The sequence below is a fragment of the Xenopus laevis genome, chromosome 4L (assembly GCF_017654675.1).
Source record: "Xenopus laevis strain J_2021 chromosome 4L, Xenopus_laevis_v10.1, whole genome shotgun sequence".
NCBI lineage: Eukaryota > Metazoa > Chordata > Amphibia > Anura > Pipidae > Xenopus > Xenopus laevis.
The window spans coordinates 142,917,504-142,938,122 of NC_054377.1; the positions used below are offsets into that span (position 1 = coordinate 142,917,504).

The window sequence follows — 20,619 nt, forward strand, 5'->3', positions numbered from 1 at the left end:
TTGCAAGTTCAGAACTGCTGTTCTACTGATCCACAATGAATTTGCATGAATCCATCAGCCTGATAGAAAATATTTATCATTGTATAATCATTTGTTCGGTCAGGCCCCCCCCCATTACTTCCTCTGTTGTAATGCTGAGCAGTTCATTAACGAATAACGTAGATTCCTACTCCATGGTTGCATAGAAACCAGCATAGTCTGCTGCATGAGTAAATGATTTAAAGGGGTGGTTCATCTTAACTGTTAGTATGACACAGAGAGAGATATTCTGAAACAATTTGCTGTTAGTTTTTATTTTTTATCATTTGTGGTTTTTGAGTTATTTAGCTTTTTATTCAGCAGCTCTCCAGCAATTTCAGCAATCTGGTGGCTAGGGTCTAAATTACCATAGCAACCAAGCCTTGATTTGAATAAGAAGCTGCAATATGAATAGGAGAGGCTTGAATAGAAAGATGAGTAATAAAAAGTAGCAATAACAATAAATGTGTAGCCTTACAGAGCATTTGTTTTTTAGATGGGGTCAGTGACCCCCCCCCCCATTTGAAAGCTGGAAAGAGTCGGAAGAAGAAGGGAAATCACTTGAAAACAATAAAAAAAGAAAAAATGAAGACCAGTTGGAATTAGCCATTCTATAACATACTAAAAGTTAACTTTAACCACTCCTTTAAAAATTAATGTAGATTCCTATTCAATGGTTACATAGATATCAGTGTAGCCTGCAGCATGAGGGAATGGTCTATAACATTAGACACAACGGACCTTGTGACTGCAGGGGGGATCAGTATGACAACCTGCTTCCTAGTAAATATGTTATTCCCAGTTGACCCATCTTACCATGAAGCTCTTATAAACCCAACGCTACAGACCATATCCCAATCCTCCCCTTTACATGAACAGTTTGGACCTTTCAGTCCAGAATGGAATTTTCTAAACTAGTAAAAGTTGTGTGCGCTTCATTCACCTTGTAAGAACTTGTGAAGTGGGTGCAAAGCAGTGCGGAAACCCTTGCCATGGATTACATAGACATACATGAAAAAAATACTGCTGCAGCACCTCTTAGCTGCAAAAGTGAAAAATAGAATTTATTAGGTCAGACAACCAGGCAACGTTTCAGGCTCACTCTTGCCCTTTTCTCCAGCCCGAAAAGTTTCCTGGTTGTCTGAGCTAATAAATAAAATTTTTCACTTTTGCAACTAAAAGGTGCTGCGGAGGTATTTTTTTCCTGGAATTTTCTAAACTAACTGCTAACTATTTAATGATTCTGCTTCTCCTATATTTTGATTTGATTTAATTTTGAAATCTGACATGGGGCTAGACTTATTGTCAGTTTCCCAGCTGCCCCCAGTCACGTGACTTGTGCTCCGGTAAACTTCAGTCACTCTTTACTGCTGTACTGCAAGATCGAGTGATATCACCCCCTCCATTTTCCCCCAGCAGAACAATGGGAAGGTAACCAGATAACAGCTCCCTAACACAAGATAACAGCTGCCTGGTAGATATTAGGGATGTAGCGAACGTCTGAAAAAAAGTTCGCGAACATATTCGCGAACTTGCGCAAAAATGCGAGCGGTTCGCGAACCCCATAGACTTCAATGGGAAGGCGAACTTTAACATCTAGAAAAGACATTTCTGGCCAGAAAAATGATTTTAAAGTTGTTTAAAGGGTGCAACGACCTGGACAGTGGCATGCCAGAGGGGGATCAAGGGCAAAAATGTATCTGAAAAATCTGCCTGTGTGTGCTTGGAAGAGATAGTGTAGGGGGAGAGCTGTTAGTGATTTCAGGGACAGATGATAGTAAGCTTGCTGGCTAGTAATCTGCTTGATACTGCTCTGTATTGGAGGGACAGAAGTCTGCAGGGATTTGAGGGACATTTTAGCTTAGGTAGCTTTGCTGGCTAGTAATCTACTGTTCTCTTTAAACAACTGCCATACGTTGACCTTGTAGGCATTGTTTGCCCAGTTTTTTTGGACGCAGCCACTGAAGCACAGTTGCCAGAAAAAATATGCCATATAAATGCTGAAAATAGTAATTTTTCGCCATACGTTGACCTTGTAGACATTGTTTGCCCAGTTTTTTTGGACGCAGCCACTGAAGCACAGTTGCCAGAAAAATTATGCCATATAAATGCTGAAAATATAAATTTTTTGGTTGCAGCCACTGAAGCACAGAGGCCAGAAAAATTATGCCATATAAATGCAGAAAATATGCATTTTTTTGGTCGCAGCCACTGAAGCACAGTTGCCAGAAAAATTATGCCATATAAATGCTGAAAATATAAATTTTTTTGGTTGCAGCCACTGAAGCACAGAGGCCAGAAAAATTATGCCATATAAATGCAGAAAATATGCATTTTTTTGGTCGCAGCCACTGAAGCACAGTTGCCAGAAAAAATATGCCATATAAATGCTGAAAATAGTCATTTTTTGCCATATACGTTGAGTCAACGTATGGCAAAAAATTACTATTTTCAGCATTTATATGGCATATTTTTTCTGGCCTCTGTGCTTCAGTGGCTGCGGCCAAAAAAACTGGGCAAATAATGCCTACAAGGTCAACGTATACACTACTACAGCGGTGGATACGGATTACGTAAAATATATTATGGCTGCTTGAAAAAAGTCACTCCGGTGTTTTTTCTGGAGACGGTAATATTATGGATATTTAGACAGAATGTGAACAAGGTCACACAGCTAGATGGCGGGTTGAAGAAAACAGTGTGCAAATAATGCCTACAAGGTCAACGTATACACTACTACAGCGGTGGATACGGATTACGTAAAATATATTATGGCTGCTTGAAAAAAGTCACTCCGGTGTTTTTTCTGGAGACGGTAATATTATGGATATTTAGACAGAATGTGAACAAGGTCACACAGCTAGATGGCGGGTTGAAGAAAACAGTGTGCAAATAATGCCTACAAGGTCAACGTATACACTACTACAGCGGTGGATACGGATTACGTAAAATATATTATGGCTGCTTGAAAAAAGTCACTCCGGTGTTTTTTCTGGAGACGGTAATATTATGGATATTTAGACAGAATGTGAACAAGGTCACACAGCTAGATGGCGGGTTGAAGAAAACAGTGTGCAAATAATGCCTACAAGGTCAACGTATACACTACTACAGCGGTGGATACGGATTACGTAAAATATATTATGGCTGCTTGAAAAAAGTCACTCCGGTGTTTTTTCTGGAGACGGTAATATTATGGATATTTAGACAGAATGTGAACAAGGTCACCCAGCTAGATGGCGGGTTGAAGAAAACAGTGTGCAAATAATGCCTACAAGGTCAACGTATACACTACTACAGCGGTGGATACGGATTACGTAAAATATATTATGGCTGCTTGAAAAAAGTCACTCCGGTGTTTTTTCTGGAGACGGTAATATTATGGATATTTAGACAGAATGTGAACAAGGTCACACAGCTAGATGGCGGGTTGAAGAAAACAGTGTGCAAATAATGCCTACAGGGCAAATAATGCCTAAAAGGTCAACTTATACACTACTACAGCGGTAGTAAAATAAAAAAAAGTAAAATAAAAAAAAAATGAATATTAAAAAAAAAAAATTAAAGTTGGTGCTGCTGAACTACTAGGAGCAGCAGATTAGCACACCACTCCCACTCCCCAACACTGCTAGACTAATAGCACTGGGCTCTTATAGTAGTAGTAGTAGTAGTAGTAAAACAACAAAAAAATAAATAAAAGCAGTCCTTACAAGGACTACTGTTATTGCAGCAGTCAGCAGATGAGATCAGAAGCAGGACAGCTGCCCACTGCAGCTACATACAGAGCACTGCAGTAGAAGGTAGATTACTAGCCAGCAAAGCTACCTAAGCTTAAATGTCCCTCAAACCCCTGCAGACTTCTGTCCCTCCAATAACAGAGCAGTATCAAAACGATTACTAGCCAGCAAACTTTCAACTGTCCCTGAAATCACTAACAGGCAGCAGCTCTCTCCCTACACTATCTCTTCAGCACACACAGGCAGAGTGAAAAAACGCTGCAGGGCTTCGGTTTTTATAGGGAAGGGGAGTGGTCCAGGGGAGAGCTTCCTGATTGGCTGCCATGTACCTGCTGGTCTGGGGTGAGAGGGCAAAAAAAAGCGCCAACAATGGCGAACCCAAAATGGCGAACGTCGCGCGACGTTCGCGAACTTCCGGCGAGCGCGAACACCCGATGTTCGCGCGAACAAGTTCGCCGGCGAACAGTTCGCGACATCTCTACTAGATATAAGAAAAACACTCAATAGTAAAATCCTGGTCCCACTGCGACACATTCAGTTACATTGAGTAGGAAAAACAACTGACTGCCAGAAAGCAGTTCCATCCTAAAGTGGAGCCTACACACTAATATTATAAATAAAAAAATACACTTTCTAGTTCAGGAATGAAATTTTATATGGTAGAGTGAATTATTTGCAGTGTAAACAGTGTAATTTTGAAATAGAAACTACAGAATCCCTTTAAGGTGTAGGGTAGACATAATAGCTCTTACTCGAGTTACAAAACTCTAGATTCATTAGAGGCAAGACGCTAACCTCTGTTAACCTGTAGGATCTTTGATAAATTTAGAACTTCACTTTTCTCTAAAGGGCAACGGGATTAAAAGCATAACTGGCCCTTTAATCTGCTCTTTCTTTTACTTTCCTAGTGGTATTAGGCAGAGGGGAAAAAAGGAAAATGCACCTGTACAGCTCTGGCCCTAAGGGTTTTATTCTTCTCTAGTGTCACCTTAACTACCAGCGCTGGGTTAGACAACCCCCCTGAGGTCCCGCGTGCAAGTGTTTACTGCTGTATCTCCGTCACTGGAAGTGATCTCTCCATTAATACGATTATACAGAGATAGAAAGGCTTTTTCTTTCTTAAGCACAATAATCTTGGCTCGTCCAGATTAGAGGCGGCTGCTTGCTGGGTGGCACATCCATGTTTTCGGGGTGTTTGCCCACCTATTGCTGCAGGAGACCTGGCAGTTAAACGTGGATTGTCGCTTTAAGCCAGAGCAATGAAGCAGTTAGTTAATTGCATTGTCTCTGAGACAGATACTGATAGATGTCACTCATATACGACAAGTCATCTGAAGAGCTGACGGCATCTGCCAGAAATATACCAGGGTGGGGACTTCTTTTTTTTTTTTCTCATTTTGTGCCACCATCCTGCAGAGGGAGGGTTTGGATTTTAATTCCAATTTTGCTGTACTTGATCCGGTTGCTGCAAGCCCTCAGTTAAAGCCCTGGCTGCTTTATTTCAGCAGGGTGGTAAGGGTTTGTTGAACCACGGCAGTCGTTGGCCCAACTTCAACCACAGTTTGGAACCTGCCCAGGAAGCCAGGCTGAAAGAAGGGTTTGTTTGAGTGACCCAGGCTCCTGGCTGCGCTCTGCCCTCTTCTTACTTTCCTAACGCAGCACAGAGTCCGAATCATCAGTTGCCAGGGATTCCGTCTGTGCATTCATCTGCAGGACAGGGACTTTTGGTGGAATGGCTTCGGTGTTTATGTGCGGAGTGGAGGACTTGGTGTGTAACGGCAGCCGCTTCGTATGGAATGTGACCGTATCTGCACTCAGGAGATGGTACTCTCACAGATCCAGGACTTGCCTGTTGATGCTCAGAACATGGTGTGGGTTACGGGAGGTGTACCAGGTAAATAGTTTTGTGGGATGCTGTCATTCCCCATGAGTCCCATTTTTATTGATCCAAAATTTCTCCTATTTATATTGCTTGTATATACTTTTAGTGGTGGGTTGATTTCTCTTACTAAAATATTTCTAGTATTCATAAAATGATTTTGTTTCCTTTCTCTTGCTAAGCTTTCTTACCTTAATCACTATTCTAATGAATTAATCGGGTTCAGTGCAGCCACTGGGACAGATTGCTCTGTTATACAGATAAATAGAATCTTAGCTGCCATAAAGCAGGGCAGGACTGCTGCTTACAATGGGGATCAGATAGGATCTGTGCAGCTACTGGGACAGAATGCTCTGTTATACAGATAGCTAGAATCTCAGCCATAAAGCAAGGCAGGACTGTTGCTTACAATGGGGATCAGATAGGATCTGTGCAACCACTGGGACAGAATGCTCTGTTATACAGATAGCTAGAATCTCAGCCATAAAGCAAGGCAGGACTGCTGATTACAGTGGGGATTAGATAGGATCTATGCATCCACTGCGATAGCATAATGCAGATATTTCTGAAACAGTTTGCAATCCAGTATTTATTATTCATTCATTCATTCAGTGGTTTGAATAACAGACTTGAAGATAAAAAGTAAACAGCCTAAATAGAAAGGCAAATAGTGAAATGAAAGCAAGTGTAGCCTCAAATAGCAATTGGTTTTTAGTTGGCAGCATCCATGACCCCCTACAACGGCAAGTTATTTTGTGTTATTATTTTACAGTAACACCAGCAGCTTCTTGTTCTGCAGGACACAAATTGATGAGCAGAAAGGACTATGCTTCCCCCAAGTACATATATATTTTTGCTGAGACCAAGCAGAGCTATTTGTTATTATGAATACAGGAGCCCCAGCTGATTGCCTCCCCCATTACAGCACCCATGGGATGTGCATCCCTACAGATCAGGCCCCAGGAGCAGCCGTACAGGTGCGTGACTGATCTCACTAGGGGGAGACCAGCTGTGCAGATACAGGTACACTAAGGGGAGAGAATTGGAATTGTGGAACATTAATTTAAACTGCAAAAGTCTCTGTCTATGGAAAAGGGTTAATCAGCCTCTTACTAGCTGTACCAGCTGAATTAAAATATCTTCAATTAGTGACGATTTTGCCAGGCCATATTAGTTTTATAAAGCTCTGTAGGTTCAATAAAAGTGGTATATAGTGTTACTGTGTGTGTGTCTGACCCTTATATCATATTAACCGGGGCAATTCTTTACCATGTTTACCCCACCTTGCCCCTCAGCACTTACCTTTCCTGCATCAGGGGCAGCATTGTTAATGCAGAGAGTGCAATTGTGGGGAATTGATTTAGATGCAAAGTAATAGTCATGAAGGGGGTAATTAATTAGCTTCCTTTCCCAATAAATCTACTTTTCTGTCTGTTGTGCACCGAAGGGGTTAACTTTTTTCCCAATTTTTTTTTTGTTCTTTGGAAAAACTAACTGAACAAACATGCAAATTATTACCAGATTTTGTGTCTGGATCTCTGCTGGTGGCTTTCTGGTGACAAATGGCATAAGTATAGGGTGAGGCGTCTGCTGGGGGCCTAGTGGTACTGTGGTTCTGGTTAAGTGCCATGTTCTCCCTGCCCCCCTTCCACCATGTGCCCAGAAATGTTCTTTGCTGGGTATTTGATGACGACTGTGTCTTAATGAATATATTACTGGAGTATGTGTAGTGGCTTAATTGTATTGTTAGGAGAAGTTTGATTTCTTACGTACGTATTGAACTTGTTGTTCATCAATGGTTTACAACTGTGGCTTTGGTAAAGCAGGTATAGTAGGGAGAGATGGTGCCTATAGTAACAGTGGGATAATAGTCTCTGGGAAGGGAGTGTGACTGTGGGATAGCAGGTATAGTAGGGAGAGATGGTGTCTATAGTAACAGTGGATAATAGTCTCTGGGAAGGGAGTGTGACTGTGGGATAGCAGGTATAGTAGGGAGAGATGGTGTCTATAGTAACAGTGGATAATAGTCTCTGGGAAGGGAGTGTGACTGTGGGATAGCAGGTATAGTAGGGAGAGATGGTGTCTATAGTAACAGTGGATAATAGTCTCTGGGAAGGGAGTGTGACTGTGGGATAGCAGGTATAGTAGGGAGAGATGGTGCCTATAGTAACAGTGGGATAATAGTCTCTGGGAAGGGAGTGTGGCTGTGGGATAGCAGGTATAGTAGGGAGAGATGGTGTCTATAGTAACAGTGGATAATAGTCTCTGGGAAGGGAGTGTGACTGTGGGATAGCAGGTATAGTAGGGAGAGATGGTGCCTATAGTAACAGTGGGATAATAGTCTCTGGGAAGGGAGTGTGGATGTGGGATAGCAGGTATAGTAGGGAGAGATGGTGCCTATAGTAACAGAAGGATAATAGTCTCTGGGAAGGGAGTGTGACTGTGGGATAGCAGGTATAGTAGGGAGAGATGGTGCCTATAGTAACAGTGGATAATAGTCTCTGGGAAGGGAGTGTGACTGTGGGATAGCAGGTATAGTAGGGAGAGATGGTGTCTATAGTAACAGTGGGATAATAGTCTCTGGGAAGGGAGGGTGACTGTGGGATAGCAGGTATAGTAGGGAGAGATGGTGTCTATAGTAACAGTGGATAATAGTCTCTGGGAAGGGAGTGTGACTGTGGGATAGCAGGTATAGTAGGGAGAGATGGTGTCTATAGTAACAGTGGGATAATAGTCTCTGGGAAGGGAGTGTGACTGTGGGATAGCAGGTATAGTAGGGAGAAATGAAATGAAAGTTACTGAAATGTCCCGACTTTTGCTTTGATCGCCTGCACTGAACAGCCAAAAAAAGATAAAGTGTCTAACTTAATTGCCTTTTGGCAGAGAGCCCAGAATAGATATCTAGATACTTTGGTAACAATCTAAGATAAGCAGGTCTCTTGGGAGAACTTAGACTCACAGTTTAAAGGGCAATTCACCTTCATTAGCAAAACTGTAATAACACATTAAAACCACAGAAAAGTGTTCAAAATTTCATAACCTGCCAAATTTAGTAAAATGGACATGGTAATTGGGGGGGGTGGCCACACAATGGGCGTGGTCAAATCTTTTTGTCCCTCTTTCTGTTTCCAAAATTTTGGGAGGTACATTATTTTCTAGCATTTTTTTCTTGACTGAAAGGCAGTCTAATTTATCAAATTGAAGAAGTGATTAAATAGAATAAGCAATGGAAGTTCTATGATCCACTTGAAATCTTGACACTCATTTCCTCTACAGTGAATTCTGCCAAATGCCCAACAGACTCTTCCATTGAAATAACAATGAGCTGTGAGATACGCGGGAGGAAGGAGTAAATCTGGATGTAGAGTTAGAGAGGCTCGAGCTCTGCCAATAAAATGATTATTACTAATTCACAGCTTTCTAACAATAGCACTGAGATATCCCATCTATTTCTCTGCAGTCGCCTTTAACTTTAGTACACTTACCCCATGAGCTCAAAATGTTCTGCTTTCTCTCCCCCATTAAATGTGGGAATAAAGGGCAACTGTTTTCCCCAACCAAAGCTGCCTCTATTAGTAGGTCTTTTTTCAAAAATTGCCCCCCTCCTAGTGCTGGGGGCAATTTTAAAAAAAATAAACTACTGTTATCCCGTGGCCTCTATTATCCCGCAGTTTTGGTTTTTTTTAAAATAAAAATTTTGTTAGTATAGAATGAAAAAAAAAACCACAAGGACAAATCAACTTTTAAATCACTAAGTCTTTATTAAGAAATAACTCCGAAACTTCGCTTGCGCTCCTCTTCAGAAAAGGAGATCCATCGTGCAGCGCTCGATTTCTCCTCCCTGCTTTTCTTATAGGAGATAGCCAGGGAGGAGCAATCAAGCGCCGCATGATGTATTGTCGCCGTGCCGCCTTTTCTGAAGAGGAGCACAAGCGGAGTTTCGCTAAGTTATTTCTTAATAAAGACTTAGTGATTTAAAAGATTAATTTGTCTTTATTTTTTTTTTGATTCTATACTAACGAATTTTTTTCAAATTTTTTTCATGTTATTGATCCTTTAAGGTGCCCTTTAAAGGAGAAGGAAAACTGCCAAGGCAGTTTATTGCCAATAGATTAGCCACAATAGTGCAAGCTATAAGACTATATATTTACTCATACCTGAGTAAACAGCTCTAGAAGCTCTGTTTGTTTAGGATAGCAGCTGCTATATTAGCTTGGTGTGACATCACTTCTTGCCTGAGTCTTGCCCTGCTTGCTCATAACTCTGGGCTCAGATTACAGCAGGGAGGGAAGGAGGGAGGATCAGGGGGGAGAGTATAAAACTGAGCATGCTCAAGCCCTAGCCCTGGAGGTTTAAGCTGAAAACAGGAAGTCTGATACAGAAGCCCATGAGTACACAATAGAAGGAAAGAAATGTGGTGTTTCTTTTGACAGAGGACTCAGAGCAGCATTACTTTGAGGGTTTACTGGTGTATTTATATAGACCTTTCTGATAAAGCTTACTTACTTTTTACCTTACCTTCCTTTTAAGAAAGTGAAGATCCAGAAGCTGTTTGGGGGGAAACAGTGATGTCTCAGGATGAAGTGTAGAGACATTTATGGAGTTACACCACTTATCCAGGTGTTTTTTTTTTATTTTAAATACAGTGGTGCATGATGGGATTTGTAGTTATTTTTACAATGATTTATGCCTCTCTGGAATCTCATACACCATAGCAGGGTTGATGGCCTCCATTTCTTCATTGTCATTTTTGACCTGGAACCCAGGTCCTGGTGCAAAATGTTCAACTGCGCCACCCCCTGCAGCACATTACATGTTATCAGGCATTATTAGGGGGGCAGACCTCCTGATCCAAGGTGGTTACCCTACTGGTTTATGCCTCTATGGTGCCTCTCACAGTTTGGCTTCCTGTGTGCATGCCACTAAAGATATGGGATCCGTTATGCAGAAAACTCGGAATAACAGGAAGGCTGTCTCCCATAAAGACTCCATTTTATCCAAATAATCAGAAATTTTAAAAATGATTTCCTTTTTCTCTGTAATAATAAAACAGTAGAATCTACTTGATCCCAACTAAGATATAATTAATCCTTATTGGAAGCAAAACCAGCCTATTGGGTTTATTTAATGGTTATATGATTTTCTAGTAGACTTATGATATGAAGATCCAAATTACTGAAAGATCCGTTATCTGGAAAACCCCAGGTCCCGAGCATTCTGGATAACAGGTCCCATACTTCTATTAAGAAATCCATGCTAGGTCCATTCAGTTACAGTTTGAGTCTACTTCTCCTTTAAATTTTGAGAAACCCGACTATACACTAACATGATTATTGTGCATTTATGGGGAAATATTTGGCACAGTGATAAAGCATCTGTTCTCCTTGGTTTGATTCACCTAGGTGATTAGATTGTAAGCTCCAGTGTTATGTGAACTCTATACAACGTTTATAACTAAAGCACATGAACACAACAATTAAAGGTCACATAACCCTGCATATTCCGTATTTTCTGAAATCTAAATGGCTTTTGTTTCCCAACCTGCAATCAGAGTCGGTCATTTCCTTGAGATTAGAGGGTAACGGGAAGCGCTGGGTTGTTCCATTCCCACTTCCACCCGCAGTATTTATAGCTTTGTACAGTGGCACCCAGTCTGCGAGTCTCTGGCTTCCTCCGTACCCTTTAATTGAAAGGTAAGGTACTTTTTTACCCAAAATATACCCCACTCTTCCCGTGGTGCTAAATGCAGTGTTATCTCTATTCCAGTTTAAATATAGGAGCGACAGATATAGATGTAGGAAGTGACAACAGAGCAAAATGCGTTTCTATTCTGTTCCTTGGCATGAAAAATACAGGCGCATTATTCACTGTATGAATCAGTGCGTTGCTTATATAATGACCGGGGCACGTAATTCAGATACAGGTATGGGACCTTTTACGCAGAATGCTCAGACCTGGGGTTTTCAGGATAGCAGATCTTTCTGTAAATTGGATCTTGATAAGAGAAGGAAAGTCTTCGTGCACTTAGGGGTGCCAAATGTTAAGCACCCCCAAGTGATTGTATTGACTTACCTGAAACCCCAGGCTGGTGCTCCTATCAGCAGAAAATTGCACCAGCCTGGGGTTATTCCAGCGAGCACCACGAAGCGATCCTCTTCTGCTTTCTTCATGCGCAGTAGAACGAAAAGCCGAACTTTAACTAAAACGTCGCCTATTTCGTTTGACTGCGCATGTGTCTGCCCCGGGAAATTTGACACAAGAAGAAGGCGGAAAAGGATCGTGCTGTGGTGCTCACCGGTATAACCTCGGGCCAGTGCAGTTTTTTGCTGATAGAAGCTCCAGCCCAAGGAAGTAAAAATATTTTACCCTTCCCACCCCTATTTTGCCTTCTTCTTCTGACTTGTTCCAGCTTTCGAATGGGGGTCACTGACCCTATCTAAAAAAAAAACCCCAAATGCTCTGTAAGGCTACAAATGTATTGTTATTGCTACTTTTTATTACTCGTCTTTCTATTCAGGCCTCTCCTTTTCATATTCCAGTCTCTTCCTTACATGGTTGCTAGGGTAAGTTTGAACCTAGAAACCAGATTGCTGAAATTGCAGACTGAATAAAAAGCTAAATAACTCAAAAACCACACAAGTAAAACCAATTGCAAATTGTCTCAGAATATCACTATCTACATCATACGAAAAGTTAATTTAAAGGTGAACAACCCCTTCAAGAGGGTATATTTTTAGTTTACAGTAATTTCAGTTGGTTGTTCTTAATACCTAATATGTTTCAGTCTCTGAGTTTGACTGTGGGAATACACCATTCTCCCTGGCAGGGGGTGACTGGTACAGATGTCTCCTGAGTGGGTAATTGCTGTGAGTCTCTGATCAGCACGATCTGGTCATGGATTGTGTTAATTCTCGCAGAGACTTGGCATGTTGTGAGCCGTGGTGCATGGAACTCATTAATAACCTCCCTCAGAGCCTTAATCATCAGGCCTCTTGTTTCCTTGGGAAGTGAGGGGCAGAGAAATTGCACCCTGGCAGGGTCCGTCTCGCTGACTCACAAACAATAGCGCTCTAATGAGCCAATCCATGCACAAATGAGAGCGTTGGCATTGGGAATGATTGTGCCTATGTACAGACTGGTTAAGCAGAGATGGCACTTGGAGCAGTTTTTTAGGCAGTTTGATTTTTATTTTCTTTGAATCTGACTTGTCAGTCTCCCAGTTAAAGGGTAAGTTGATGTGTTGCAATATGTGGCAGAGAATAGTGATCGCTGATTGCTCCTATTGTTTTGAAACATAAATATAAAGCATATTCTCTTCTTTGCATGTTGCAAAATTCCCCTTTAAATACAGAGGCTACATAAATGCAATCAAAATGCCCCCATAGTTTTATGGGATCTCTCTGTACAGGCTATGAGCAAACTTAGGGGGCTGTTCCTGCTGAATTGTGCTTAGTACAAGGGAATACCTATGTTGCCATAGTTTTATGGGATCTCTCTGTACAGACTATGAGCAAACTTAGGGGACTGTTCCTGCTGAATTGTGCTTAGTACAGGGGAATACCTATGCTGCCATAGTTTTATAGTATCACTCTGTACAGACTATGAACAAACTTATGGGACTGTTCCTGCTGAATTGTGCTTAGTACAAGGAAATACCTATGCTGCCATAGTTTTATGGGATCTCTCTGTACAGACTATGAGCAAATTTAGGGGACTGTTCCTGCTGAATTGTGCTTATTACAGGGAATACCTATGCTGCCATAGTTTTATGGGATCTCTCTGTACAGACTATGAGCAAACGTAGGGGACTGTTCCTGCTGAATTGTGCTTAGTACTGGGGAATACCTATGCTGACATAGTTTTATGGGATCTCTCTGTACAGACTTAGGGGGCTGTTCCTGCTGAATTGTGCTTTAAATGACCTACAATGCTTTGCTTCTAACTCTATGAAATAATTTGGGTTTGACAGATGGCAGAGGGCCGGCACTGCAAGATTCACCTCTTAGACGACCGGGAGCTGGAGTTGCTGGTTCAGGTAGGAAACCTTTGCATTTATTCGTTTGGATCAGGGGGGCCCAAAAACTACTCCGGTTCCAAATTTGTGATGGGATCCAGCTGCTGCTTGGATGAGCGAGACAATATTAAGTAGAATACTAGTCCAACAATATCTCTTGTCCCTGCTTATTGTTAATGCATCATGCAAAAATCTTAGACATTTAAAGTGTATAAGAACAGAGACATCTGGCCTTTTCAACTGGAGTGAAACTACAACTCCCAGCATCCAACAGTGCTTTGCTGTAGTATCTATTGTACGCTCACATTTGCTTTGGAATTTATCAAATCTCTAATTAATGTTTGTCTTCTTCTCCAGCCCAAACTCTTATCCCGGGAGCTGCTAGATCTGGTGGCCTCACACTTCAGCCTGAAGGAGAAGGAATATTTTGGAATTTCATTCCTGGATGACACGTGAGTATCTGTGACTCTGTCTGGCAACTACTGGCTACCTGCAATTTCTTCTTATGGTTTGGGATTTTGCCAGATCCCATTATTTTTGCTGGATTTTGGTTTGTAGGTGTTACCCCTTCCTGGTTGCGGCTCCCTGTTACCTGATTCAAGTCAGTTTCCTGCAGCTGTATTAATGCCTTTACTTCTCCTTTAAATATGCAAATAACTGGCAAATATACATATAAATGAAATGGACTACTTGTTTTTTTAGGAGGGTTGTGATTTATTTTCCTTTCTGCATGATTATTTTATTTTCTGGGAAGGGATAATGAAATAAACAGATGCCTATTGGTTTAATTGGGGGGGGAGATGAATGATTAATGGCAGAAGCAGCTGGTTTTGGTTGCTAGAAGCCATTTGTGAGATATCCCAGTCCAACTGGTTTCTGTGGAATCCCATGTCATGTAACGACCCTCCATTTATATTTAATGACTCAGCCTCTTCTGTTATTGGAAATGTGGATGATGAATGAATTAGCGCTTGTTCATATGTAAAGTGCCATTTCCTTAATGAGATCTTTCAATTATTGAAAACATCCTGTAATTTATTTATGTACATTTTTTATCAGGCCGCATATCGGGGAGCACTGACTAAGCCCTGTTCTGGCGACAACGATCCGTTTCCCAAGTATCCCCATTTCCCTGTGTAACCCGTTATCCAGAAAACTACAGGAAAATCTCCTCCTATAGACTCTATTTTATCCTAATAATTCAATTCTTTTTAAATGATTTCCTATTGGATTTGTCCAAATGTTTATCCTTTGAGTAAATCAGAATTGTACTGTACATGGATGGGATCCGTTATCCGGAAACCTCTTATCCAGAAAGCTACAAATGACATAAAGGCCGTATCCCATAGACTGCATTTTATCCAAATAATTTGATTCTTTTTCAATTATTTCCTTTTTCTCTGTAATAATAAAACATTCCTAATTTTGCCATTTTTCTTTACATTACTCCTAGGTTCACTGTAAATTTTCCCAGAAATTGGATTTGTCCATACGTTTATCCTTTGAGTAAATCGAAATTGTACTGTACATGAATGGGATCAGTTATCCGGAAACCTGTTATCTAGAAAGCTACGAATTACGGAAAGGCTATCTCGCATAGACTCCATTTTATTCAAATAATCCAAATTTTTAAAAATGATTTCCTTTTTCTCTGTAATAATAAAACAGTAGCTTGTACTCAATCCCTTATTCCTTATTGGAAGCACAACCAGCCTATTGGGTTTATTTAATGTTTACATGATTTTCTAGTAGACTTAAGGTATGAAGATCTAGATTACTGAAAGATCTGTTATCCGGAAAACCCCAGGTCCTATACCTGTACCAGTATGTTGGGTTTTGGTTCAGAAAGCCACACTGGAAAGCAGGAGTTCAGTTGGACAGTGAGTGACCAATCACAGTAGGCTAAATATCTCACATTTAATCACAGTTTGGTAAATCCTAATATTTCCTCATTTGTTGTGTGCAGAGGTCAGTATGCCTGGCTCCAGTTGGATCAGCGAGTTCTGGATCACGATTTTCCAAAGAAATCGGGGCCCGTGCAGCTCTACTTCGTTGTAAGGTAAAGTTACTATTCATTTTTATCTTTTTGCCTTAATGTTTTGCTAGCCCATTACCCAGTAGCCAATCAGAGGCCTGCTTTCATTATTCCAGCAGCACTAAACCCAAAATCTAATTTATGATTGTTGCTCTTGGTTAGAGCCTAAGGAACAGGGAAGTTTTCACCCATCTTTGTACATAATGCCCTTTATTTCGGCATATAGGCCTCTAGTACTTTTTTGCAGTTCCGTTGTTTTCAGATAGTTTAACGGAAATAAAGACTTTTTTTCAATTACTTGCCATCTTTTATTTTTGACCATTATTCCAAACGTTCAAAGCTGAATGTTAGTATTTCAGTCTGGCATCTCCGTGATCCAGGATCATCTGAACTAATTGTAAAACCACTGCCACGGCCCAGTTCAAATGTTTTGTCAAATCAGGAAACACATTAATGCAGAAAAGAAAAATCACCTGTGAGATTGGCATGTTATTGCCTTTTCTATATGTCCATACATATATATATATATATATATATATATATATATATATATATATATATATATATATATATATATATATATATATATATAAAACTATATAAAAAGAGATATTGCCGCACAACCCTCTTGGTTTCTGGGTGCAAGTAGTCAAAAAGGCACTGCCAAAGTAGCCAATATCATAGAAAAAATAAAAACTGACACAGCACTCCAAGTTTTGTATGCAAAAAAAGATATATATTGTAGAAAAACATACCAAAGCCCATAGGGCGACGTTTCGGGGTATACAAACCCCTTTCTCAAGCCAAGGGCAGCATTCAAGTAACAAGCATTGGTTTACACCTATTTATACAAAGTAACACAGGAAGTTACATATGGAACATGACATCATTAACGATCCTCACACATTAACCCCTTAATTGCTTAATGTTATCCATGCAGGCATATAACAACTCAGCGTTAGTCCACTGCATATCCAAATTCAGCTAAAAAGAAACAAAACAAAGAATAAAAAACAGAAATGAGACCAATGTTTATCCCATCATAGAAATACATATAGGTCATAGTCTCTATTAAGCCCATTTGGGGCCAATGTGTTTAATTGGTGTATCCACCATACCTCTCTTTTCCTCAGCAATAGCTCTCTATCACCACCCCGTCTGGGGGAGGGTACACATTCCAGAACCATATATTTCAAATCTGTATCCTTGTGTCCTTTCTCCACATAATGCTTAGAGACTGGCAGCTTCACATTGCCCTTCCTAATTGTAGATCTGTGTTGGGATATACGTGTTTTTATTTGTAATGTGGTCTCCCCCACATAGAGGAGACCACATGGACAAATTAACACATAAACAGCAAATTTAGTCAAACACGTATAGTACCCCCTTAGAGTATATTTACGACCCGTGGTCGGATGCTCAAATATTGTACCCTTATGTACACAACAACATTGGGAACATGTTAAACAAGGGAACATCCCCCGCGATTTTGTACCCATATATGTTTGTGTCAAAACCTGATTTTCTTTCGTATCAGAATGAACCAACTGACTACCTAACGTTCTCCCCCTTCTATATGACACTAATGGGGGTCGTCCAAATTCTTGAATTTCAGGATATGAGGATTGAAGAATCCCCCAATGTTTACGGAGAATGTTAGTCACCATATTACTACGATCATTATAATGAGTGACAAATGGTATAGACTGTTCTTTATCCTTACGATGAACCTTAGTTTTCCTTGCCCTAGCTTGGGCCCTATTCCCAATGTTGTTGTGTACATAAGGGTACAATATTTGAGCATCCGACCACGGGTCGTAAATATACTCTAAGGGGGTACTATACGTGTTTGACTAAATTTGCTGTTCATGTGTTAATTTGTCCATGTGGTCTCCTCTATGTGGGGGAGACCACATTACAAATAAAAACACGTATATCCCAACACAGATCTACAATTAGGAAGGGCAATGTGAAGCTGCCAGTCTCTAAGCATTATGTGGAGAAAGGACACAAGGATACAGATTTGAAATATATGGTTCTGGAATGTGTACCCTCCCCCAGACGGGGTGGTGATAGAGAGCTATTGCTGAGGAAAAGAGAGGTATGGTGGATACACCAATTAAACACATTGGCCCCAAATGGGCTTAATAGAGACTATGACCTATATGTATTTCAATGATGGGATAAACATTGGTCTCATTTCTGTTTTTTATTCTTTGTTTTGTTTCTTTTTAGCTGGATTTGGATATGCAGTGGACTAACGCTGAGTTGTTATATGCCTGCATGGATAACATTAAGCAATTAAGGGGTTAATGTGTGAGGATCGTTAATGATGTCATGTTCCATATGTAACTTCCTGTGTTACTTTGTATAAATAGGTGTAAACCAATGCTTGTTACTTGAATGCTGCCCTTGGCTTGAGAAAGGGGTTTGTATACCCCGAAACAAAACCGCACACACAGGGCTTTTGGTGAAAAACAAAAACTTGTTGGCTTTACTACAACGTTTCGGCTCCTAAACTCGAGCCGTCATCAGGAAGTTTCCGGCTCGAGTTTAGGAGCCGAAACGTTGTAATAAAGCCAACAAGTTTTTGTTTTTCACCAAAAGCCCTGTGTGTGCGGAGCCAAAATGTCGATCATTATGCCATAAATAATAAAAGGATTTTCTATTACATACAAGTCTCTGGAGTGCGCTGCCAACTTTTTTGTTTCTATATTGTTAATCCCAGTAGCAGCACCCGGGCGGATGATCATAGAGTTAATTGGAGGAGTGCGTACCTGTTTTGTGTGTGTGTGTGTGTGTGTGTGTATATATATATATATATATATATGTGTGTGTGTATATAGTGGCCACCAGGAGGTGCTGCTCCCTTTACAACTCATTTTCCCATTGTAATTAAAGGGCCCAGGCCTTCCGTGGGTGGTACCTTCTGTGTGCTGACTCTTAGGAAAAGTCTCTACTGCTGCTGCCCTGAGTCAGTGAGATTATCCCTTAAAAACCTGTGAACTAGGGCAGGGGCGGTACTTGCCAAAGACTCTCGGCATTGTATTTAAATAACAGAGACAAAACATCATTAAGAGGCTATTTGGGAGGAAAGAGTAATAGTATCTCTCCATAAGCCCATCTCATAAATGGAACCCCTTCCTATCTGTCTGTCTATCTATCTGCAATTGATCTGTCTATAATTGGTCTAATTAATCGTACCCCTTTTATTATTTATTTATAGGCAATTTATCCATCTATCTGTAATTGATCTATCCATCTATAATTGACGTAACTGATCAAATCATTTTTATCATCTATCGATAGGCAGTTTATCTATTTGTAATTGATCTATCATCTACCCATCAATCTATAAATGGTCTAATTAACCAAACCCTTTTTATCATCTATCTATGGACAATTTATCTATATGTTATTGATCTGTCCATCAATCTATCTATAATTGGTCAAAAGGTGGCCATACACGGGCCGATAAAAGCTGCCGACAGACCGAGTCGGCAGCTTATTGGCCCGTGTATGGGGGCCCCCGACAGGCTTCCCCGATCGAGATCTGGCCGAAAGTCGGCCAGATGTCGATCGGATGGGATTAAAAATCCCGTCGGATCGCGGCCGCATCTGTTCGTTGATGCGGTCCCGCGATCCGACCGCCCATATGCGTTCGATAGGATCCGATCGTTGGGCCCTAGGGTCCATGATCGGATCAGCCCGATATTGCCCACCTCAAGGTGGGCATATAGGAGGGAGATCCGCTCGTTTGGCGACATCGCCAAACGAGCGGATCTCTCCATGTATGGGCACCTTAACTGATCAAACCATTTTTATTATCTATCTATAGGAAATTTATCTATCTGTAATTGATACTGATCTATCATGTGTCCATCAATCTAATTGATCAAACATCTTTTATCATCTATCTATAGGCAGTCTATCTATGTGTGATTGATCCATCTATTATCTCTCTCTTCCATAAAACAGATCTGTACAGGGGTTCTTAGCGATACTGTGGGCGGCTTCCCTTGTTATTAGCAAGAGGTCACGTTTGGGAGGCGTGTGTCTCTGACGTGAAGGAACCCTCGTTGTCTTGCACTTTTTTCTGACTACACACCGCCAGCAGCCCACAGTAATTCTGCAGGTGACAGTCGGAGATCACAATGGCGGAATGAACATTACAGACATACCGTAGTCATTGGCGCAAAGGGAAAATGCTGCGGCACTAGCCAGAATTACCAGTTTAACAGCAATGCACATTTTCCGTAACTGCCAACAGGACTCCAGAAAAGATATGTCCTAAAAATGCATCTTTTGCAGTGTAGGAAGCTGTTAGTAATTAGCGGAACTAGTGGTAGGCAGCCGCGACACTTGCCTGGGGTTGTTTTGGAATAATGGAGGTGTCTTTGCAGCAAAATATTATTATTCTGGTATGTACAATAGGACACAATTTGGGCAGCTCAATATGAGACCTGGTAAGACAAAATGTGCTGCTACAAGGCAACTTCAGGCTATAGTATGGGACCTGTTATCCAGAATACTCAGTACCTGGGGCTTTCCAGATAAGGGATTGTAACCTGCCTAGGGGGGAAAAATTCCTTCCTGACTCCAAAATGGCAATGGGACCAGTCCCTGGATCAACTTGTACTATAAACTATCTTCCATAACCCAACCCTTTTCATTCCATCCCAAGGAGTCTCCAACTGTCTATAAATATTAGGCTCTTGGGTATATTCAATTTTTGCTAAAGATCTAACGTTACTTTGTCTGAACTTGGATCACTGAAGAGCAGGGTTTCTGTCAATATTCCTAAAGTATTGCATCTGCAGTGCAGCTGTAGCCAAATAAAACTGACATGAGATTGGATTATGTTACCAGCAAGGACATATTACATCTGTGTGTGTGTGCAAATAGCTGCTCGGTGCTGCACAAGGCATCCTATTGT

The 20,619-nt window shown here is 40.9% G+C and overlaps 1 protein-coding gene across 2 annotated transcripts in view; it reads left to right on the top strand.

The window, feature by feature from the left end:
* frmd4b.L (FERM domain containing 4B L homeolog) overlaps positions 1 to 20,619 on the top strand; it is a 156,866-nt gene that overhangs the window by 45,163 nt on the left and 91,084 nt on the right. The window contains exons 1-4 of one of the 2 annotated variants that reach the window (XM_041590888.1): positions 5,473 to 5,649; positions 13,604 to 13,669; positions 14,006 to 14,100; positions 15,615 to 15,707. In XM_041590888.1, coding sequence (XP_041446822.1) covers positions 5,488 to 5,649; positions 13,604 to 13,669; positions 14,006 to 14,100; positions 15,615 to 15,707 — 416 coding nt within the window. In that variant the 5' untranslated portion in view covers positions 5,473 to 5,487. Of the gene's footprint in view, positions 1 to 5,472; positions 5,650 to 13,603; positions 13,670 to 14,005; positions 14,101 to 15,614; positions 15,708 to 20,619 lie in introns of those variants that run through there. The other variant, XM_018259191.2, reaches the window with a different exon arrangement.